This window comes from Astatotilapia calliptera, chromosome 2 (assembly GCF_964374335.1).
Source record: "Astatotilapia calliptera chromosome 2, fAstCal68.1, whole genome shotgun sequence".
NCBI lineage: Eukaryota > Metazoa > Chordata > Actinopteri > Cichliformes > Cichlidae > Astatotilapia > Astatotilapia calliptera.
The window spans coordinates 28,625,204-28,647,423 of NC_137423.1; the positions used below are offsets into that span (position 1 = coordinate 28,625,204).

Genomic DNA, 22,220 nt, shown 5'->3' on the forward strand with positions numbered 1-22,220 from the left:
TTTTCAAAGAAATTCAACCTCTCTCTCCTGATGAATGGCACAATCCACAATGGCTCCACTCGGTGACACTAAATCAGGTTAAAAAAGATAACAAGCACAGATGTTTGTAAGATTTTTTTTTCTTTTTACTCTGTCCTAATCCCGTTAGACACAAATACACATAAATTCAGTGAAAAACCTGACATGTCCCGGTGGAGAGGCCTTATTTTGAAATGTTAGGCCTACTGTCATGTCTAGGCCATGACCCAGGGGAAAACATGAAAGGCAATCGGCCAGTTTGGAGAGGCCAGCATTAATGAAGTAGTCAAAGAGCAGGGGAGAAACAAGAGGAAAGACACAGCATTACATGCTAAAGGCTGACCCCACTTTACTGAGGTCCTGCAGAGAGGAGGGGGAAAGAGGCGAGAGGAGGCAGATGGGGAAGAGGCAGTAAAGTGAAGAACAGGAGGAGAGACACCACAAAGGAAACTCCCAACATGAGGATAATGTTTGAAAAATACAGATAATAGATGGAGTATTATGCTGAAATATTCCTGGGAGGGAACCGGGGAGCGAAAAAGATGAGGTGAAGTAGGAAAAACAAAGATGTTAGGAGGTGAAATAGTCAGACGTGGAGAAAATGGGGAGAAACGGGGCAGCGGGGAGGCTTGCATCTGTGCCCCATTCAGACTTTATCTGTTTGTATGGAGAGCACATAAAACTTTGACACCCTCCTACCCCCAGCATGTCCTGCAGCCAGTCACCCTCCCTCTGCGTTTTTCTGCACGTGGACTATTCCTCTCTCTCTCACACATACACACAAACAAGCATTCAGAGGTGCACTGAGGAAAAAACCTTGTACAGGAAAGACAAGCATCAGTGCACAATAGAGGAGGACACAGAGACAGACTGAATGAATGTTAACGCAGTTTAAAGGGTCGGGCAAGATGACGGGCTGTCCAGCTGATCTGCCACGTGAGAGACGCTCGTCAGGTCTGTCTGATTTGATCAAACCTGTTGCTCCGAATAAATAAATGAGAGCTCCATGGCGCCAGGAAATCTGTCTCCAAGAAACCAGCTTGTTAAAAAGAGTCAGTCACATTCCTGTTTCCCGAATGAGCCAGGTACACTAGTTGTTCAAAACTTGGGTCTGACAAAAGAAAAATAGAATAGCATTGGGGTTTTCTGGAAATTACAGTAGGTTGGCTCTTCACAGGAGAATGACAGCACCAAAAATGGTATTGTGTTTTTTTTCTATTCATACAACCTCAAGAGAAAGCAACCAGAAAAGGAAAATAGGGTGCTTGGCTGTGAGTGCATCTTAAGGCTTCCACCAGCAAGGTGAAACAGATTTGGATGAGTTAACAGGCAGACAAGGCCTCACTAACAAGCGACAGATCAGAGCTCGCTACGGCAGCCGACTAAACGCGATTTAGAAACTGAAAATGTGTCAGAGGTGTGACTTTAGAGCACAGCAGCTGTACCTGCAGTCAGCTGGTTTTCACTGGTTAGGCTTGTATTAGCTTTCATCAGAACCATTTTTAAAAATCTAATAAATTCCACTGTTCTTCTGTAAAAACACACACCCAGACAAAAACCCACAAGCTAGAAATCCTACCTCCCATCTCCAGCCTCATACCATAACATCTTAATTTTCCTCGCTCATTTGAACAACCGCAGTTTTTTCTCATCTGTGCCAGCTTTTTTTCTTTTTTCCCCTCCTCCCCCTTCTTAGACAATAACACCGCATGTCAAGCCAATTCTTCCAATTAAAAGTACACTAGAGAATCGCTTTTCGCTGGTGGTTTGGCTCCGACGCTCAGCGCGTTTTATGATGAGCGGCTTGAATTGGGTCAGATCTCCTTACTGGCTCATTGCGCGTTATAAACAAAAGATCCAGTTTGAGCGGTTATAGATGTGTATACATTCGCTTTTGGTTTAAAAACAGCCGATCTGTGCTCCGAGTGTAAAAGGAATCATATGTAGCTCCAGGCAGGGCAGGCAATGCTGCATGCCAAGAGAGTGTTGCAGTAACACCATATTTGCTAATTGGTAAAGGACAGAGAGCAATTTAAAGTGACAGAAAGACTTTGGTTTCATTTGTCTACTTCACATCTTAAATCCCATTCATGGGAATCACATTGCACACATTAGTCTCTCTGGCGCTTCCTCGGGCCGCTGTCTCGTTCTCCCCGTTCTCTCCACTCATCCCAGTCTTTGTCCTTGTTCCAGATCACACATCAGAACCACATGAAAGCGAGAAAACACTCAGAGTAAATAAACAGAACTAAAGTGGAGACTGCTCAGTCCCTAGTGTGAATCCCCGGCTTTAAGGAGTATCAGCAGCAAGCAAAAGAGTGACAGTGAAAAAAACAAACAAACTTGAGCATGCATCTGTGCTGTTTTGTGGTTCTATGTTTAAATGGGTTGCGAGCCTCTTCCTATTGATGTGCATTGATGCTGCAACCCTAGAAACAAAATACTGTGAGACAAAAATGAGCAAACAGGCTGATTGGATCCTTTTTACATACATCCGATGCTCCGTCTGTGTAAACACTATGTGGGAAGAAGAGCGGCATTTGCATGCTAAATACTGAGAGGGAAAAGTAGGAAAAGCAAGTAAGAGAAACAAAATTTGGATGCAGGCAGGGAGAAAATGAGAGGAAAGAGATGGTAGACCTGATAGATTGTCCACATGTTCAAGTCAGATATTCCATGTGTAACCCAAGCTGACTGGACATCTGTGATATACTCTCCTGGCTCCCAAAATGCACTCAGGACTCGTTTATGATTCCTGAGTGGAACAGCAAATATGCAGATAAGAAGTCCCTGCAGAGGCTGGCAATGGAGATGGGCTGTCGGGTGGTATGCAGAAATGTGGGGAACACACACGCAAGGTGAGCCCACACATATAGACACGCGCACAAAACAAGCATACGCTCGCACACAAGCTTGCTCAGTATGTAAAAAACAGATGGAACGCTGATAAAAAGTTTCAACATGTGCAATATATTGTGCTATTCCAAGTTTCTCCATTTCCTCCTTCCTCGCCCCCTCCCACCCCACCTCCACCTGTGCCTCCATCCGGAACAAGCAGTTAGAGAGTGAGCAGCAGCAGCAACAGCATTCTTGATACAAATCAAGTGTTTCAATTTAATAGCAACAAATCAAGTGTGTGTGTGTTTGTGTGCACATAAACACATGTTTAGCTCCAATTATCACATTGCTTCACCCTGAGGCCTGCTGGAAAAACATTCACCCAAAATCGGTGACCCCCACGTACAGACATACAGCTTGAACACGCACAGGCTTCTGCCCAAGCTTGGCTGGCGATCAGATCTATTTACGGGGTCATTTTTGGTACGCCGGGTTGGCGTACGACTGCGCGCGAAATCCTCAAATCAGTGAAGAGAAACCTCAGAGAGATAAATGACTCGATCGGCGGGACAGGCCATTTCACATAGAGTGATGCTAATCGTTTAACTGCAGCCACTGAGGCTTAGTCTTAAGCCCTGCATGTGTTACATATGGTTGTAAACATGAGAGCAGAATGACTGCGAGTTTTGCTTGGCTAACTTTTGCCATTATTTTTTTTTTCAACCAACCCTAAAAAATAAAACCCCAGCTCGTATTGTTCATCTTATTAGAAATGCAATCATTCAGTCAGCAGATTATAGCCTTTAACAGCTACTGCTCCTCTTCACCAGTAGCTATAATACAAGACAACCTTGGCCTGTACCTTCAGGGACTCCCCACTTTTCCCGTGAAAGTCCCCCTGCATCTCCTCATCGTCTGTTTACAGCATGTGTGATAACAAGCTCCATTCCCCCGCCTCACTTCTGGCTGAACTCTGGGTTAATGTATACACTGACTGACCCACTGTGGATGTACAGCAGCCTCAGACCAACCAGATCGTGAGCTAAATATAAACTCCTGAAATCATAAATATTGAGCAGAATGATGGGGGAGGGGCTGCACGTAGGAAACAGAGACATGGGGAGGGATGTGGGGAAATAACAGACAGAAGGACATATTTGGAGAGGTCAAACGGAGAGAAAGAGCGAGAGCAGACCTGAGACAAGTAAATAAACCGCTGCTCAAAGTGGGGGTGTTAAGTTGTTGAGAGCTATACTGCACTCCCTGCTATGACAGAATAACATGCACCAGTGGTGCCGAGGGCCCGTTCAAAGGTTTCAAGCCCAGTTTTATGAGCTCAGCTCATTAAAGAGGTGCCGGGAGAGTGGCGAGTCCATCCAGGGGCTTTTACACTGAGCAGGAGCACGTTTGCCACAGCGAGACCATCTGGATCACCAGTGCTCTTCTTCACATCTCCAACAGCCATTCTGTGACTCCCAAAGAGAGATATACCCTGACTGTTATTACCAGTCTGCATCTGGAAGGATAAACAGTATCCTCTGCACCATCCCTGCATATCTGCTTGTCTGGGTTCATGTCCAGAGATGCTAACTGCCCAATAAATCCAGGTGTGTTTGCACGGGTGTCGTCCCGCAGCTGGGGTCAGCCTTGTTACATTCCTGACAGATTAACTGAGCTGTAAAAATGCAGAAGGGCTGATATGGGATATTCATTTCTGTCGATCTTTATTCTTTAATAGAGGATAAGAGTGACACTATCATTCCAATGAAAACACACTTCAAAAGACATCACCATGAGGTGTTTCGGATCTTTGTGAATACAGAGAAATAATTAACACAAATCAATTAAATTAATATAAAACAGGTTCATACTATAACACAGAAAGGGGCCGTTTTCATCATCACGGTGCTGTCAGCCAGCAGGAGCCCACATGGTGGTGTTAAAGAGTTTTTTTGCTCCCCCATTAAAAGGCTATTCACCTTGTCACCTGCCACTTGTGATAATTAAAGAAAACACGATAATAGTTTCCACATTTGGCACTGCGTGTCTGCTCTGCACCACTCTGCAAGTTCCTGCAACTGCTAATTGCAAAGCCATACTTGCTTGTCCTGAAAATATGGACTCCCTGAAGAAAAATGTATTTTTTTCCCATTACTGATTATTATGAAAGAAAATATGAGACAAAATGTCCCAAACACATCTTAAAATACCAGAATATCTAATATAGATAAACTAGAAATACTCAATAGCTATAATAAGTGCTGTTTTCCATTTAAAGTAATCTTCTAAAGGCCATCTGCTGAGTTTCCAGCCAAAGAAACACCATGGATACTTCTGTGGTGATGCTCCTAAATCAATCCAGGGCTAAAGAAATGAATTACATCCCTGTGGTTTAACACAACATTTGATGCTTTTGATGCACGCTGGTCTGCTGCAAACAATGGCTGTTTTCAAATCATGCCCATCAGACAAAGCATTACTGTGTGAAAAGCAGCACATCAGATGTTCTTCAAAGTCTAGCTGTACTTTGATGCCATGTGCATTTGAAATGATTGATATTTTACTCTATATTCCCCACGGAATTGATTTAACTTGATGTTAAAAGATGTTTAAGTAAAGCAATTTTAAAATAGCTTGTTGATTCAGTTCACAATGTACAATAAACCTCAAAAATGCAGAATTTTATTTTTAATTCAGTGTCCATCTGTGGTAAAAACAAACATCTAATTTATGTTTGTGTCGGGGTTGTGTTCAAAACTGATTCTTTTATTTAATGCCCTCGCACCACTGCTTTGCCGCGCTTGAGAAACCGCTCTCAGCTCTCTTACTTGTCTAGAAAAACACATAAATATAAACATGTCCTTAAATAGCTGTTGCTCATTAGCCGGCTCCAGCTATTTATTGGGCTGACAACATTCAAAACAGGTGATATTCCCCCTACTAGCCAAGAGGTGACGATGCTTAAATATGTACACATGGATGCAAAGTTCTTTAAATAAGCCAGAATCTGTGCTTCCTCCTTTAACTGCTTCACATCATTTCCTGCTTTTAATGGCCTCGGTCAATTCTGACAGATAATATGATAACATGCCAGCAGATAATTGCATCCAGAAACCTTTATTGTGAATCGGGACTACGATCCCAGGGCGGATCGCTGCGTTCAGACAGTTCTTCGTTCTCCTGGGGTCCGCGTGGGCCTTGCCGCCTGGCCGGCCTGTGTCCAGCCAGGAAGAATGTTGGCCCCGCTGTTAAACGTTGTGGTTTCACAAAGCTAACTTTAATAAAAAGAGCTGCTGAGAGACAGAGAGGGGAGACGTGTGGACGTTTTCTCTGTGGTTATGTAGTGCGAGTGTGTGTTTGCGTGTGTGTGTGTGTGTGTGTGCTAATCAATGGTCAGGAGGGCTGATACATGGATAAAAATGTCCACACCTGGAGTGGATTCCACCAGCTGTGCTTCAGTTCATCCTCAGTCTGACTTTAATGCAAATGCTTTGGTGAACATGAACACATGAACATCTCATATAGAGACGAGTTGTCTCTTCACTTCACTGACACCATCCTGGTTTAGCCACATAACAGATGAAGCACTGGCACTCACCCTGGCTTACCAAGATCGCTGTAACAAGATCATAAAAGACCAAAAGTTATGTAAAGAAGACGTAAACTGAGAGTTCTCAAACTGTACTTTTGTAAAACACACACATTCAACTGTGGGAATAATACATTTACCTCATGACTTCCTTCTTGCATTGCTGATTGGAGTCGGCCACACAGCACCAGACTTCACACAGCTTCCCTTTAAAAAAGGTTTCCTACAAGTTTTTCACATGTGCAAAAGTCCTCCCTGTAACCCGTTACAATGTATAAATTCAGCAATTTCCCCTTGTAACTTTTAACGGTGCAGCCCATTTCACTAAATTACTTGTTTGACAGTGGCTACCAGTTAAAGGGCTTTGATCTAGAAACACCTCTTGAACTCAATCGCTGCACTCAGCGCATGACTTCAGCAATGCAGACGTAGCCATCGCCAAAGTAAATATCTCCAGCTATCTAAGAAGCAGCATTCCCCTTTCCTCCTACAAATAAACTGAGAACACTTAAGCCTTCCAAGATCATCTTCCAAATAAGAAAAAATTAAGATACATCACTTATTTTTATTCCTCCTCTTAACGACACGTCAGCCGAAGCAAAAAAGTAACTTGAGGACGAAATGCTGTGGAGCTGCTGTCCATATGAAAATGATGTCTGTAGTCTTTTGGGATGTAGTCCTAAATGCAAAGCAGGCTGTCGGACAGCACAGGAGGGAAGAGGGAAACATTCTACTTCCTTTCAAATAAAAGACCACCACACAGCGGTGTCTTACTGAAATATTATTTTCAAATAATTACATTCAGTAAATAGCTTACTGTAAATCGATTTAGCTCGTATGTTCACCTCATGAAGAAGTACAGTGTGTGAAGTAAAACAGGTGCAAAGAGAAAAAAATAGGTCAGCTGGATGTAGAACATATTTTTATTCTGCACTACAACTTTGCCTGGATCAGAAGAAGATTTATGCTGGAAAAAAGACGCTGCGGTCCAACTGATATCTGCAAGTATGAGTATGCGTGCACAGACACTTAACTCCGTGTGCCAGCAGGACAGAGATGATTTTGTCTCCTGAAAATTGTCAATTTTACCCCTCTCCCCTGTGGCATCAGGTTATTACTTGTTGCCACAGGGGAGAGGATATTGATGCCATATGATACCTAAAGCAATGTATTCAGTCACCTCAAGACATAATAAACCGTGTACCTGCAGACATCAAAATAAACACAAGTACTAGAAATACACGGGTGCAAGTACAAACATGAAGTCAAAGGACTCACAATCGTGCACAAAGAGCTGGTTATGTGCTCTGGTCCAGCATTTCAATGCCGTCCCAGCCCAAAGCTACAGTGTAACAAATCTAAAACATGGCGTACAAAAACAAAATTTCCTGCTGTTATTGTTTTAAAGTGGTAATAAATTAAACTTATATGTGTTCTTCTGTGGCAATACATTGCATAGGTAGCAGCAAGCTTCCTGTCTGATTTATTATGGCTTTTAAACAAAATGCAGCCTGAAGGGAGGGGTGATTGCTGGCCCCGCTTTGGGTCTCCATCTCCCAAAAGACTTTTCTCCACCCCCGCCTCCAGGTGGTAGAGCACGATGCTGGGCAATGAGTGCATTCAGCTGCCCTTAAGTGAGAGTGAGAGGCCGATCCCATGCCGGGATGTTTAACGCCAACAGACTCCTGGAGGGTTTCACACAAGAAGTAGTGCATTTCTCAAGCGATTAAACATCACCCTGCTGCAGAAGGCGTCAAGAGTATATATATGTAGGACTTCTGTTGGTATCGGCACATGTTAAATACATCAACGTGAGAATGCTATGCACAAACACTCGAATATAGGGGGCCCAGTGCTCCCATTTAGTGTGCTAATGACCTCTTCTTATCTCATGGAATCTAATCTGACTGCACAACCAGGGGTTTGACCTCGTGGCATCACATACAAGAACACCACAGACTCTCACAGATGCATTAGGCACACTGAAGGTGCTCAGTCCTCACGTATAGCAGAAAACAAGCATAGCACACATAAAACAACATATTTTTAACACCCATTCATTCAGCAGAGCCATCGCTGGTTGCTGACTCAGGTTTATTTATAGTCATTTTCAGGCTGGTACTCGCCAAAGTGCTGGCAGACTTTGTGCCCCCTACTAAGTATCAGACCTGTTAAACAGCTTTTAAGTGCAATTTGCTTAGATGACAATACACTCCTTCCTCGCAGGACACATGCTGTCCCCACATGATTCGAATTAGTCGGGGCACCTTAGAGGTGTTGTGCTCATGTGTAAGTAATGAACGCCTGTGTACGCGAATGTTTGTGTACGTCTGTGTGCATGTGCTGCTTGAGTGTGCGTTGAGGGTGTAGGCGGGTGTTAATTGCAAACACCTGAAGCTCGTAAGCAGAGCTGCATTTAGTGACAGTTTGACTTAACAACGGCTGGCCGTGCTGTATCTGTGAGCACACAGAGGAGGCCCAGTGCTGCTGCCTTTAGGAGGACGCTGGAGGTAAATGTCCCTGAAGTGAAAGCCTGAGGGACATTACCATTTACAGTTAGTGGGTCTGCTGGCCTTCACAATACTTTACTACTTTTTTTTTTCCATTAGAGGAACATCTTTCAACTAAAAAGTGTCAACCAAGAGTTCTGCATCATTCTTTCCAACGCTGCTGCAGAGCTGCTGCCCCCTGTTGGGCTCCTGGCCTCATGCTTAGTGAAAGGTGAGCACCCTGATGTGGAGGGCATGGGCACGGACTTAATGGCAGAAATACCACTCATGCAGTGTGGTAGTTTGTGTCTCACACGCATACAAGCAGAAATACCTTGGCCTGTGATCCTGTTGGTAAGAGAATCAAATTTCAAGCGGTGAGAGTTGGAACCAAAGGGGAGAAGATGGTCTTATCTTACAGTGTCGCGTTGAGAGAGAGAGGAGCCCCCCCCGCCCTTCCTGTCGGCCCCTCAAAGGCTCTGAGACGAACTCAGACTTGCACGACACACGCAGCATAGGACCACGTGTGACCACGACATGAAGCCCAAACCCTCGTCCAAGGACGCAAACAAATACGCGATACTTTTCATAAAAACGTGCAAAAAGAAGAAGAAAATAAAGCATTTATTTTCTGGAAATCCCTCCTTAGAAATAAACACATTTTTATAGAGAAATGTTAACAAGTCTGTGTTGAGCAATCAAATCGCTGAGACGTGGAAAAAAATAGATGTCCACAAGCATTCTATTGCATCAAAGCTGCAATAAACAAAATAGCCTTTTGTTTCGACAAAAACAAACCACCACATCTAGAGAGGACTTTAAATAGACTCCTGAAGAGCTGTTATGGATCGTATCAGTGCCAAAACCACTCGATTACGCAGTGGTTTACGGGATTTATAGGAAAATGAGGGGCAACGTGTGACACAATAATAAGATCTAATGGAGTAAAAACACCTCGTCTGCATTTCTGTGTGTGCTGCATATCTCTTATTTAAAAGTGCTTGGAGTGGAACTGCATTCAATAAATTTATAAATAATAAACCTAAAACCTAAATTTGCAGTATTAGTATCTCCTCTAACCCAGCAGGCAGCACCAACAAGCTTTTCTCAGCAGAGCACGCTTCTGGATGGAAAGCACAAAGTGTTGAAAGCGGGCCAGAAATTCCACTTGTGAATGCTTTCACCTGTTCTTATTGTTGCACAGCTATTCACACCCAGAAACACTGAGAAAGAAAAGAACAACAACAACAACAAAAAGAAGAACCATGCAAGGCAGTTTCCCAAATCTGCAATAAGCACCTTGAAAACTCTACTTCTGGCTTTACCTCTTTACACAGGAAAGCAAGAAAAGAAAGTGTGTCCAAGCAGGAACTGTGGCCAGATTCCACTTGAGTTTAAAAAAAAAGAAAAACAAAAAAACAAAACTGGAATGTCATGAATGCCAACTTCAACACACTCACACATCCTGTTGCTGCTAGCCAAAAGATTTCTGTCAATAAAGAACAGTTTCCCCTTTAAAAGCTCAGCCCAAATGCTCCGTGTAAACCAGCACTGAGCAGCAGCGTACTCCAGCTGATGTTTATGCATCACTCTTGGCACGCAAGTTGCGCCAAACTGCAGTGTAATTAGAAATCAAAGAAATACCTTATATCTTTCTTTAATTCAGAGGGATACTGGGGGAGTGTGTGTGTGTGTGTGTGTGTGTGTGTGTGTGTGTGTGTGTGTGTGTGTGTGTGTGTGTGTGTGTGTGTGTGTGTGTGTGTGTGTGTGTGTGTATCATGATGTGGATCACACCCTGTTCCCCACACCAGGAACTATCACTGGCCCTGTAATGAACACCACACGCCAAACGTGGCCAATCTTGGCACAGGACTGCTCCATCTATTAAAGTGGCATAAGGCCGAAAGGCTCAGGGATGGACATCCCAGTCCCACTGATCTGTCCCACTGATCTGCTGAGTGTTGAGCTCTGCGGGCCCTACCCCAGGCTTTAGGGGGCTGTAACCCTCCACATGCGCACACACATACACACAGACATAGAGTCCGAGGGGGGCTGCCAAAAGCTTTTGCGAGCTCAGTCGTTAACGTTTACCTGAGAGTGGAGGGTTTTAGTGTTTTGCTTATGTGTTTTGGTAGGTGGCATTTAAGGTACAGACACACAGGTACCTGGAGGACAGGAGCACTCTTGGCCAACATCCCTCGCTGGCCGCACTTTTGGCGTCAGAGCCACCACTTTCTGCAAAGAAAGAGCAAATTCCAGTACGTTATAAATATGCATGAATGCACTCAGTTGCAAAATAGTACCGTTACACTAACTCTAACAGTTCCTTGAGAATGAGATTTCAGTTTAATTTAAATGGGAATAAATTGGGATTAAGAGAACAAAATAATGTTCTCAAGATATCTAAGTAACAGTTATGAGATCATGATCTTTCTGCTATTATATGCAGCTCCAAATGAGAAGAGTTTGCTTAATTTCTTTTCCATGTGATAACATTTTAGTTTGGTGTCTATCATCAACGGTTATGTCACCCCATAAAGCGCCGCAACCGCAAACTAATTGGCCAGCTGCATGTTGCCTTTCAATTCCTAACACTGTGCATTAACTGATTTTGGGGTGGTGGTGGGGAGGCAATTAGGGTACAACTGCCAACGATTGCCAAGTCTGCCTGCGCACACTACACATGTTCTGCGTTATTGCGCAAAGTTTGGGCACGGGGAGCAGACATCCACACGCATAGCACATGTATTTATCAACGACAATCACTGCGTATCCACAACAGACATGTACCTCTTCCACGAGCTTTCCTATTGGGGTGCTCAACTCTGACAGTAGGGTCCCATCCTCGTTTACGAACGCCCTTTTCGGGTGTTGGAAGATAGACGCCTTGTCCAACTCCATCTGCAGTCGGTTCTCCAGCTGATAGGTCTTCAAGCTCATCAGAAGACACACGGTGATGGAGCTCATCGACATCAGCAAGCACAGAGCGATGGGGAAACCTGGCACCCATCGCTGGCTCCGGGACTTGGGGGTACACTGGCACACCGGCTTACTTTCTCCGATAGAGTCGCCGACCGTATCCATGGTGCGATCCTACTTCTAAGTCCTCTTGCTGAACAGAAATGGCCAAAATACTTTGTTGTATTTGGCGTTGTTAAAATATAAACCGTATTCAGGCTCCTAGTTCGAACTTAACGCACTCACTTACACTCCGCCACAACGCAGTGCGCTCGGGGTTCAAAGCGCTGACTGAAATTAGTCCTGGAATAAGAGGCAGCAGCGGCGCGCACCGGGTTTGCACCAGATGGGAGTAATCTGGATGCCGCAGAAGACGCGCCTCCAGACTTCCAGGACGTTTTCTGTTGAGTATCCTACATGCACGTGCAAGTGCAACTGCCCACCTAAAAGTTGCACATTCAACTAGTCGAGATGCGCCCGCCCTGAAGACCACGTGGGAGGCTTTAGATTGACAGCTGTAAATGAAACAGATTTGGCTGAAATAATTGAGATCAGTCAGGAAAATCCGGGTTGGTTCCTGTGATTTAAATAAAAATGAATATATTATAGTAGTAAACTCTTCCAAGCCAATGCAGTCCATTTTATTTAAATGAGAGCAGCAGCAGAGGATGTTCAGGAGATATGTGGGCGCTGAAGGCTTGTTTTTGTCCATCTCTAATACAAAACAGGATCATTTACAAAGGAGAAAAAGAACCTGCACAGTCTTTAGTGCTGAACCAGTTACGGTCCTTTAATCTTAGAGGACAAAATCATTGCTTTAAAAAGGCCTTTTAACTAGTTTGAGATGTAAGTTGATCCTGTAAGTCTGACAGTGATCAGGGTTAGGTCACACAGACAGGCTGAAATCCTCGAACAATCTTCACTTAATATTCCCCCCTTTTATTAGTAGGACATCGCGCTAAGACGGACACGAGGCTCTAGTTCAGCTCAAGCTGCTACAACGAGCTCTAGTAATAATGGCCTCAGACTGTTTAAATTTTTCAGTATTTTAGCTGTTTGGCGCCATCATGAGGACATAGGCAACTACTGCAACCCATGTACAAATCCAAACTCAATAGTTTGTGATCCGTTTATTGAAAATGTATTTCACAAAAATTTACATAACCATTCAGTGGGAAAAAAAACGAAACAAAAACTACAAAACAAAAAACAAGCTTAGTACTATGTACAAGGATTTTCTGCCCCAATAGTTGTGTGTTTTATTTTAGTTTTTTAAACATCAACCCTAAATAAATTACTCAAGACACTTAATGATTAAGAGATTCTCAATCTGTTCATTCACCAATGACCTATATCCCATTGCAAAGAGAGAACACTGACAAATCTGGACTTCAAAAAAAAAAAAAAAAAAAAAAAGTTCTTCCCGTACATGTTCAGAAAATACAATTTAAATTACATGAGCAAATAAATAGATATCAACTATGGTGGGTTCATTACATCACAAATGTCATCTATATGAATATAATTGGTTAACAAATGAGACGAAACAGTTTTCAGGGCAGGACACAGTGTAGTGGGGCAGTGGACTGATACAGTCAGTTTATCTACACCTCTCCCAGAGAGGCAGGAAGTGGAGACTGGCCTGAGACAGCCAGACTAACTGAGGTCACATGCCAGATGTCTACAGGTTCAGGAGCTGTCTTTTTTGCTGCTGTTGCTATTATTACTGCTACTGCGCCTGCTTCTGCCCCTGCTCTTGTGGTAGCATGCGAAGAAGGGGTGTCGGAGGGCTTGCTCAAGACTGAGGCGCTTAGCTGGGTCATACTCCATCATCTTCTCTATCAGGTCAAAAAGCTGCTGGTGGTCTTCGCGCTTTGACATCATGTAATGCTGATGACATAAAAAAAACAAAAACAATTACAACTGTTAATCAGTTTCTATGGGTTTGTTACTAAAGCCATTGTTTATTGCTTTACAACAACCAATATTTTCCAAGTTAAAGAGCACAATCGGGATAATTTGACAGAACCGAGAAAGTTGATTTTAACATTTTTCGATAAAAACACGTCTCCACCTCTGACTTACGGTCTTCTCCATCAGTTATTCTTACCTTGAGGGGTTTGCAGTGTTTCTTGACATATCTCCCAGCAGAGCTATGTACATCCCAATCCAGCTTGTTCCTGTGAACATATCGCCGTTTTCTGCAGAACATTTGTTTTTAAAGTCAATTCATTCCACATTGTCAATTCTGTATATAAACATGCATAATCAAAATTTATATAATTTCTAGTTCTAAGTAAGTAATTTTAACAAACAGCTTTTTCAATCAACCCTTACTTTGTTTTCTCCAGGAGGTTTGTAGGAATGGGGCCCAGGACTCGCTCCATCATAGCAAGATGCTCTTTGCTGTCATGTGTCTGAATGAGGAAACAATATGACCTGAATTAGTTCAATGGCATTCCAAATAGCAGGATTGTGTATCTGCCATGTACTGTTACCTACCTGGAAAAGAGTACTTCCTAGATAATACTCAATGAGTATGCAGCCTACACTCCAGACATCGCAGGAATGATCCCACCCTAGATCTGAAGGACACCATGTAAAATCGTTTAGTCACCACCCCAGGGGTTGTCTCAAGCTTCAGCACGGTGCTTTAAAAACAGCTACTTACCTAAAATAACTTCAGGAGCACGGTAGTGACGTGTTGACACCACAGAGGTATGATGCTCGTGGTCATATGTGGCGTTACCAAAGTCAACAATTTTCACATCTGGATTCCTCAACGTTCGTTCATCTCTTTTCTGAGAACAAAATACAACCGTAAAGCTCCCACAGCTGCTCCCACATACAATATTTCACCTTTTACCAGTACTTGATATCAACAAAACCTTACCATTTCACGATTGTACTCCATATCATATTCTGACTCTATGAAGAGAATATTCTCAGGCTTCAAGTCTGTGTGCGTCAGCTTGTTCTTATGCAGAACTGAAAGACAAGATCACATTTTAAAAAACAAAACAATTTTAACCCCGATCTTTTATGTTAACTTGCTGAGCTTTCTGCACACAAACAGAGCAAGTATTCATTACTTACATTGCACAGCTCGAATAATCTGGTAGGCCATGTGTCTGATGTGGTCAATGGGGAAAGGTTGGAAGTTGTTTTCCTTGAGGAAATCGTATGTACTGAGCCCAAGCAGCTCAAAAGCAATACAAATGTGACCGTTAAAGTCAAACCAGTCCAGCATATGAACACAAGCACTTAATGGGAAAGGAAGGAAGAGAAGATGTTAATATACACAGCATGTAGAGCTATATAAATCTTAGTATGTTGTCATCGCTGTGTGATAATAACTTACTATCGCCTATCAGTGTCGAGGGAATTCAGCTGTTTAAGGACCTCTACCTCAGACAGAGCTGCCTCTCGGTAGCGGTCTATATTTTTAATGATCTTCAGAGCCACTCGAGCCCCATCACTGAAACAAAAGGAAATACAAGACTTTATATTTAAACCTAAAAGCATACAGCAGTAAATGACCACATTACATTAACAGGAACATTTTTCCTTTTCTTTCCTGATAGTACTTACTTTGAATGATCAATGCACTCAGCGACTCTCCCAAAGGCTCCCTCTCCTAGAGTACACACAATCTCATCTACAGAAAATAAAGAGTAGAAGTTAGACACTTAGCAATGACAGTAGAAAACTGACCTTTTGGTGGTTCACTGCCTGATGTTATATTGCTCTGTTTAGCTACACTACAGTAAAAGTCTTCTTAAGACTGGCAATAAACTCAGCAGTAAATGTAACACTGACAATCAATGTCTAAACCAAAAATGTAAGTCTACTGGACGAAATATTTCAGCCTCTAAATTAATGTTTGGAAATAAAAACCAGACAACAAGAGAGTGAAAGAGACAAAGTGTGAACAACAGTAGAAAGAAAAGGTATATAATTCTATACATCTCGCTCTTAGCATGTCTCCACTGTGATAGATGAGGTGACCCTCGTCATCATCCTCAAAACTCCTGGATCTTTTCCTGCGGTGATGGCTCCTCCTCTGCACCGGAACCGCCGCAATCCGCCATCACACCAATAACCCATCAGCCAGCCAGCACCAGGCCACCACAATGCGACATCGCCATTCATTCAACCGGACCAAGGGGGGGAGTTGTAGGGGTGGATAGATTCAGCCCGTTCAGTAACACCATCAGGCGAATGGACGGAAGGACGGAGCAGCCAAATTCAAATTCAGCCCCGTCAGAGAAATTGGGCGGCAGCCACCACATAGTGTGTGTTACAGAAGAAAAACATGGCAACAAGATTTACAGATGAGAGACTTTCTCAAAGTAGTACAGAAAAAAAAACTAAACTTGACTACAGTCTTTCTACATGTAGCTCTTTTTAACTCTTCGGATACAGCTTTACCATTTACCATCACGTCAAATGACTGCCCACTATGATCACAGCAACAAATAATGAGTCCACTTTTCTCTTGCAAAACTACACTCACAATCCATTACTTCCCGAGTCCCCCCCCCCCCCCAAACGTTTCATTACTGGAAATCATGCTTAATAGTAAGGAGTAGGACACACGCACAGATACAGAAAGACAAAGAAATGGGTGTTAAGCATTGGCTAAACACCAGTGGTAATGATCCTTTCATCTTGGTGGTATAGATAGGAAGGGGCGGGGGTAGAGAGGAGAAGGAGGTTCCCGTACCGAAGAGGACATGTGGCGAGAGTGGCTCCGCCGGCGCCTTCTATCGCGGTGCCTACGGCTACGGCTGCTTCGCCTGCTGCGATTGCTACGTGCAGAGGACTTGCTGTAGTGGTGCCAATCGCGGTCTCTCTCCTTGCAGTTGCTTTCATGGCTGTCCTCGTCACAGGCCATGTCCCAGCTATGGTCCCTTTCTCGAGAGTCCAGTCTCTGGTTCAGATTACGGGTCTCTAGGTAGTGCCTGCAGTCAAACAAACGAGAACACAAACAGATGAAAAGCACGCATAAGGGCTCAGGTAAGAACAGTCCAGCTCCTTGTTTGTGATCAAGCTCTAAACTGAAGACTGGATGTGAGAGTGCTAATGATACGCTTATCGCCTGACACTCTATCCAGGAGCCTTTTATGTAACATTTGGAATTAGCAACCTACTGGTTTACAGCCACCAAACACCCCACATCCTGTTCAATAAGGGGTTCAACTAAAGAAAACAAATTTATTTATAGATTCAACAGAAATACCCCATTTGCAAGTTGGCAAAGCAACATGTAACACCACACTTCTGGGCATTTTTTTAACATTTATACAGCTTTTCATTGGCAGCCCAAGGCATGTCCTCTTAATAAAGCATTCACCTTGACAGAGAGCCACATTGGCAGAGTTCAAGTGCAAAACATTGATAGTTGATGGTGCGAAATATAATCTGCGATTCCACACCTGTGCATCTTGGAAGCTGGTAGTCAACACCTTCATGGTACCATTTGAGCCAATAGAAAATTGAGTGTTAGGAAAATTCCATTTATTCCTTGCATAATTGTTTACTTGCATATACACTACCTTACTCGCCATTTCCTCAATAAGGCTGAAAGTTTCCAGTAACTTGGCGCAAACTCCCACCTAGCATGTGATTTTAGCACCTAAGTATCTAAAAAAGACCAAGAAACCTTTAGAGCCTTAGCACCCTGGTGGTGTCAAGTGTCTTCCAAATGAAGTCTGCCTCTCTACAGAATTAAAATTAGAGTAGATCTGGAAAACATCTAATGTAACCTTATGAATCCTCAAGCATACTCACAAAAAGCTGGGAACAGCAAAACAAGTCTCCAACCCACTTTACTTTGAGTTTTGTGTTATTGAAAGGAAAAAAAAGAAAAAGAAAAGAATACTGACAGTTTAACGTGCACATTTAGAGTGTCACACCCTGTCCATGAAGGTTGAAACGCAGTAAACATGACCTTGGTGGACACAACCTTGGTGAACACATTAAGTAAATGAACATTGAGTTTAAGGTTTACATAAGTGCTCATTATCCATTTGTATTATGGAGTATGCCTGTACAAGACAAAGGACCCAGTGTGTTCCAACAAGCTGAACAAGCAGGGCAAAGTAAATAAACCTGTCTGTAACAAGTCACCTTCAAGTACTCCACCCACAGTCAACACCAACTCCCATGCTCATCAAAACAAGAGCTTACAGGGCTTCTAACGCAATATGCCAAACCATTACTTCCAGCTCTAGATTGAAGCAGACACCATTGCAGGCTTTCATTCAAATTGGCTCAAGTTTGATTAACGTAAGCTGTAAAAAAAATAAAATGAAAAAAATCCTGTGTACAATACATTCAGTATGCATGCAGCTCAGCACCTACTCCTCTCTACCAGCAATTACAGAGACAGTGAAGACTTACAGCATTACAAAAATATATTTGTCCGTTATGAAAAAATAAACCAATATAGATTAATACCAATTTATGGGCCTTTAGGGGTTTCTACACATAAGCACGATTTGTCCACATACTGCCAAGTAGTCCTGGTATTTAGAGCCATTTGATAAAAGAGTGAATTTATATATCATATTGGTGGAAGGAGAAAACCTCTGATGGACACCCTTTTATTTGGAAATGCAGGAAAAACCTTTAATGGTTTGTAAATATACTGCATCAGCCACATTGAGCAGGCCATTATTGGTTACTTGCCCCATATCGTGTTTTTGTGCTTCTCTAAGCGGCACAAATTGACTCATTAAGTACTGGTTGAAGGTACATTCATTTTTATTTTTTAAATTACAGTTTATTTGCACAGTTAACAGTTTTTCCCCAGTGTAACACTGTAACAACTAGCATTTTTTGTGCCAAGGTATGTACTGGTATTTTTGCCATTCCTGCTGATCGAGCTTCAAGGTTCAGGAGCTGTATATTTGGTTCTATGTTCAATTTGTTTTTTAAAGACCACTGAATGTTTTAAAGATATCAAAAATTTGCTATCAACTGTTGCAATCATGCAATGCCAGATTATACAAACAGCCTTTCCACAAAACATAACTTCTGCCACTAGAGGTCTCTCAAAACAATAACATCCAGTCTGATGACCTTCTGCAGGGGATTATTTTGTCTTTACAAGTCTTTCCAACATGAACTTTGTTCACAAGTGAAGTAATGTATTACGGGTTTTACTCATATTGGGTGTCTGACCCAACTAAACCTATCATACCAAACATTAGCTACACCTTTTGTTGCTAATATTTGACACAATTGACAGGTAAACCAATTTAAATGCAGTTATGCAGAATAACAGTATCAGTTTCACTGGGTTTAATGATTGTTTGAAATATGTGGGATACTAGTAAATGAAAAAAACAACACTATTGGACCTCCAAGACATGTTATAGTCAAACAGTTCCACATTAAGCTGACATAAACCCTAAACACAAGCTCAGAATTTGAATAGGTATCCTATAAATGCTGACATATATTTACCCCTCGTAGGTCTTGTGGTGTCGGTGAGTTCTTCGAGATTTGTTTTCTCTTTCGCTGCTGTGTGAATCTTGCCTCTTTCGCTTACGACACTCCATCCTCTCTTCCCAGCTGTACTCATCGAGCCAGATGCCAGGGGAGCGCATTCGCTTTGAGTGGCGCATCTGGAAGACATGATGGGTAGATAATTTTAAAAAAGGAAAACAAAACATGTCAATTGGGTAGAACTAAAGTCTACTGAAACTTCAGAAAGTGTTAAATCTGATTATTTATCATCTAGTGAACTGCATCCTACTGAGGTCATGGTCACATGACCTCAGCTACAGGATAAACAGCTTCCTAGAAAGAGCCCTTATCCTACTGGCAGAGATCCAATACCCTGCATTACACGTGAATGAAGAAATTTAAATTGTAGCTGAAATGCAAGCACTAATGACTAAGCAAATAATGCTGAAATCATTAACATAGATTTAACATTTTAGAACCTTAATAGGAATTTCATTTATAGAAAATTATTTGAATATGTTCTGAATTCAGCTTACAGTTATTAAACTTTTTTGTTCTGCTCATGTAACACCCTACCCACAACAACAGCCACATTAGCAATCTGATCATAGGACACGAGGCTTTGTGACTATTATAGCCACATTTTACGCAAGCTGTTCGGGGTAAAAGACAAAACAGGTAAATGGACAATAAGAAAACTAAATTTAGCCTAGTTTAAGATATCAAATATTTCATAATATGTTATGTTTGCTAGGTAAAGACGCATTAATACAACTGCAAAGCCCCAACAAACAAGTTATGAGGCCTAACGTGGACGTATGGTCGACGTTTTGACCCGGTAACCGCAAAGGGCCTTTAAGGGCTCCATGTTGTCCATCTACCACCTGCGCTTCTCCGCTTCTATTTGCACAAACTGTAAGAACTTTCAGTCAAACACAATCTGAAGCTTTTGCTTATTGCTTGTGTAAAACTGCTTAGCAGTGTAGGGATAAAGCACACGGTAGCTGTTAGCTGCAGTTAGCTTGTTATGTACACGTCGAGTACTTAAACCACCGCGAATGGTACTTTAGCAGGCTAATTTCATTGAAACAAACATTACATGATTATCTGATCGTACTTAAGAATGACTAACATTGTAGAAAGCAGCGCATCATATTCTGTTCAGCCAGTTATAACATTTCCGAGGAGGTGGAAGGTAATAATCAGACACGCAACTACCATGTTAGCAAGGCGTCGACTCTTGAAGCTCATGAGCAAACGCCAGCAGTAAAGATGCCCAATGACTGAAAAAACCGGACCAAATTAGTAATTTTCAGAGACAGGGGAATTCGTCTTACCTTTATTTCACAGTTACAAGTTAGAAAGCCGATACTTTTGCGGCTGTGTGGAAATATACGAACAAAGAAAGCGGAAAAACGGACCGTCCAGCCGTCTTCAAAAATGGCGACCTTCCGTAGAATCCGATGGAACTTTCTAAAACACATTCCATGACGCAATGCACAATAACGACGCCTATCGCAATGTCTTCTGGGACTTGTTGTTCTACGCTGAGTCTTTCAGACGGCCCTCAGACTTTATTCTATTTTATTTTATCTTATGTTTAAGTAAGAGGTTTAAGTATATGGACTCTCTTGTGCCTGCGCCTTATGATGGCATTTACTTACCTACTTTATACATATTTCTTTTCTCTTACAGATTTGACTTATCTCTACAACTAAGCTGACCACTCATTATGTTTGTGGTTTTTTTTTTCTTGGTTTGTGTGTTTTGTTTTTTCTGTGTCTGTGTGGGGGTGTGGGCTCTGAAACTCTCCACATCTCTCTTGTACACTCAGGAACTGTTATCTTGTACTCCAGGGTTCACTATTCGTATTATTAGATTGGACCCTTTCTTTTTTCTTTTTGTACACCCACTGGTACTAATATAATTATGAGGTGGGAGTGTATGTTTCATATTGTTTTATGTTCTTCAAAAAGAAAAAGGCATATTGTTCAATTTGTCTTTTGTAAAAATGGATGCAGAAACTTTAATAAAAATATCTGAGGAAAAAAAGAAAGCGGAAAAACGGACCGTACAGCCGTCTTCAAAAATGGCGACCTTCCGTAGAATCCGATGGAACTTTCTAAAACACATTCCATGACGCAATGCACAATACCGACGCCTATCGCAATGCCTTCTGGGACTTGTTGTTCTACGCTGAGTCTTTCAGACGGCCCACAACGAATTAGTTTTCCTGAACTAAACAAAACATTTTTTATGATCATAATAATTGTATTACTTAAAGAATCCAATGTTAAATAATAAACAGCTATTTCATGGTGTTTTTAGTATCTTGCCTTACTTACTAGAAAATAATTTTATTTTGACATTGCAGTAGGAAAAAACACAGCATCTTTCAAATGTTATATACCCATATATACTTTTTTCATTTCTGTTTTTATGCTGAACGTAAGTGGGGGTTTTTTTTGGGGTTTTTTTGGGGGGGGGTTTGTGTCCCGTTTGAATCTATAGCCATCAGAATTGTTGTCTTAAGGCCGAGAAAGATGCCAAGCGGATTTATTTTACCAAGTGGATCATCATGGCCTTGCCATATTGGTCCATTTGATTGACCTTTATTATGATTATGTATTTATTTTATTTTCGGTTGCTACAAACATGACAGACATGACTGGGCGATAGGACATGGAGAAAGAATGAAAGAAAGAGAGGGAGAGAAAGAAAACCAGAGGGGAGAAGAGACGGTGAGAAAGGGGGGAAGGAAGAAAGAAAAACAAACAAAACGCCTGGATCACCTGTATGGAAAAAAAAAAAAACAGAAGAGAAAGCAAACAAAAAAAGAGCAACATAATAAA

The 22,220-nt window shown here is 42.1% G+C and overlaps 2 protein-coding genes across 2 annotated transcripts in view; both read right to left on the bottom strand.

The window, feature by feature from the left end:
* The window catches only part of col23a1b (collagen type XXIII alpha 1 chain b), a 124,192-nt gene extending 111,858 nt beyond the window's left edge, over window positions 1-12,334 (bottom strand). Inside the window, exons 1-2 of the mRNA XM_080288249.1 lie at window positions 11,725-12,334; window positions 11,100-11,169 (exon numbers count right to left, since the gene is read on the bottom strand). Coding sequence (XP_080144375.1) covers window positions 11,100-11,169; window positions 11,725-12,018 — 364 coding nt within the window. The 5' untranslated portion in view covers window positions 12,019-12,334. The remainder of the gene's footprint in view (window positions 1-11,099; window positions 11,170-11,724) is intronic.
* A 673-nt stretch (window positions 12,335-13,007) lies between these two features.
* On the bottom strand, window positions 13,008-20,867 carry clk4b (CDC-like kinase 4b). Its single transcript, XM_026191765.2, has 13 exons — window positions 20,706-20,867; window positions 19,366-19,526; window positions 16,619-16,856; window positions 15,859-15,955; window positions 15,484-15,550; window positions 15,254-15,370; window positions 14,989-15,155; window positions 14,786-14,880; window positions 14,564-14,693; window positions 14,395-14,477; window positions 14,230-14,309; window positions 14,003-14,093; window positions 13,008-13,782 (listed from the first exon to the last, which is right to left on the bottom strand). The coding sequence occupies exons 1-13, from the start codon at window positions 20,850-20,852 to the stop codon at window positions 13,582-13,584; spliced, it is 1,674 nt and encodes a 557-aa protein (XP_026047550.2). The 5' UTR covers window positions 20,853-20,867; the 3' UTR covers window positions 13,008-13,581.
* Between the last annotated feature and the right edge of the window lie 1,353 nt (window positions 20,868-22,220).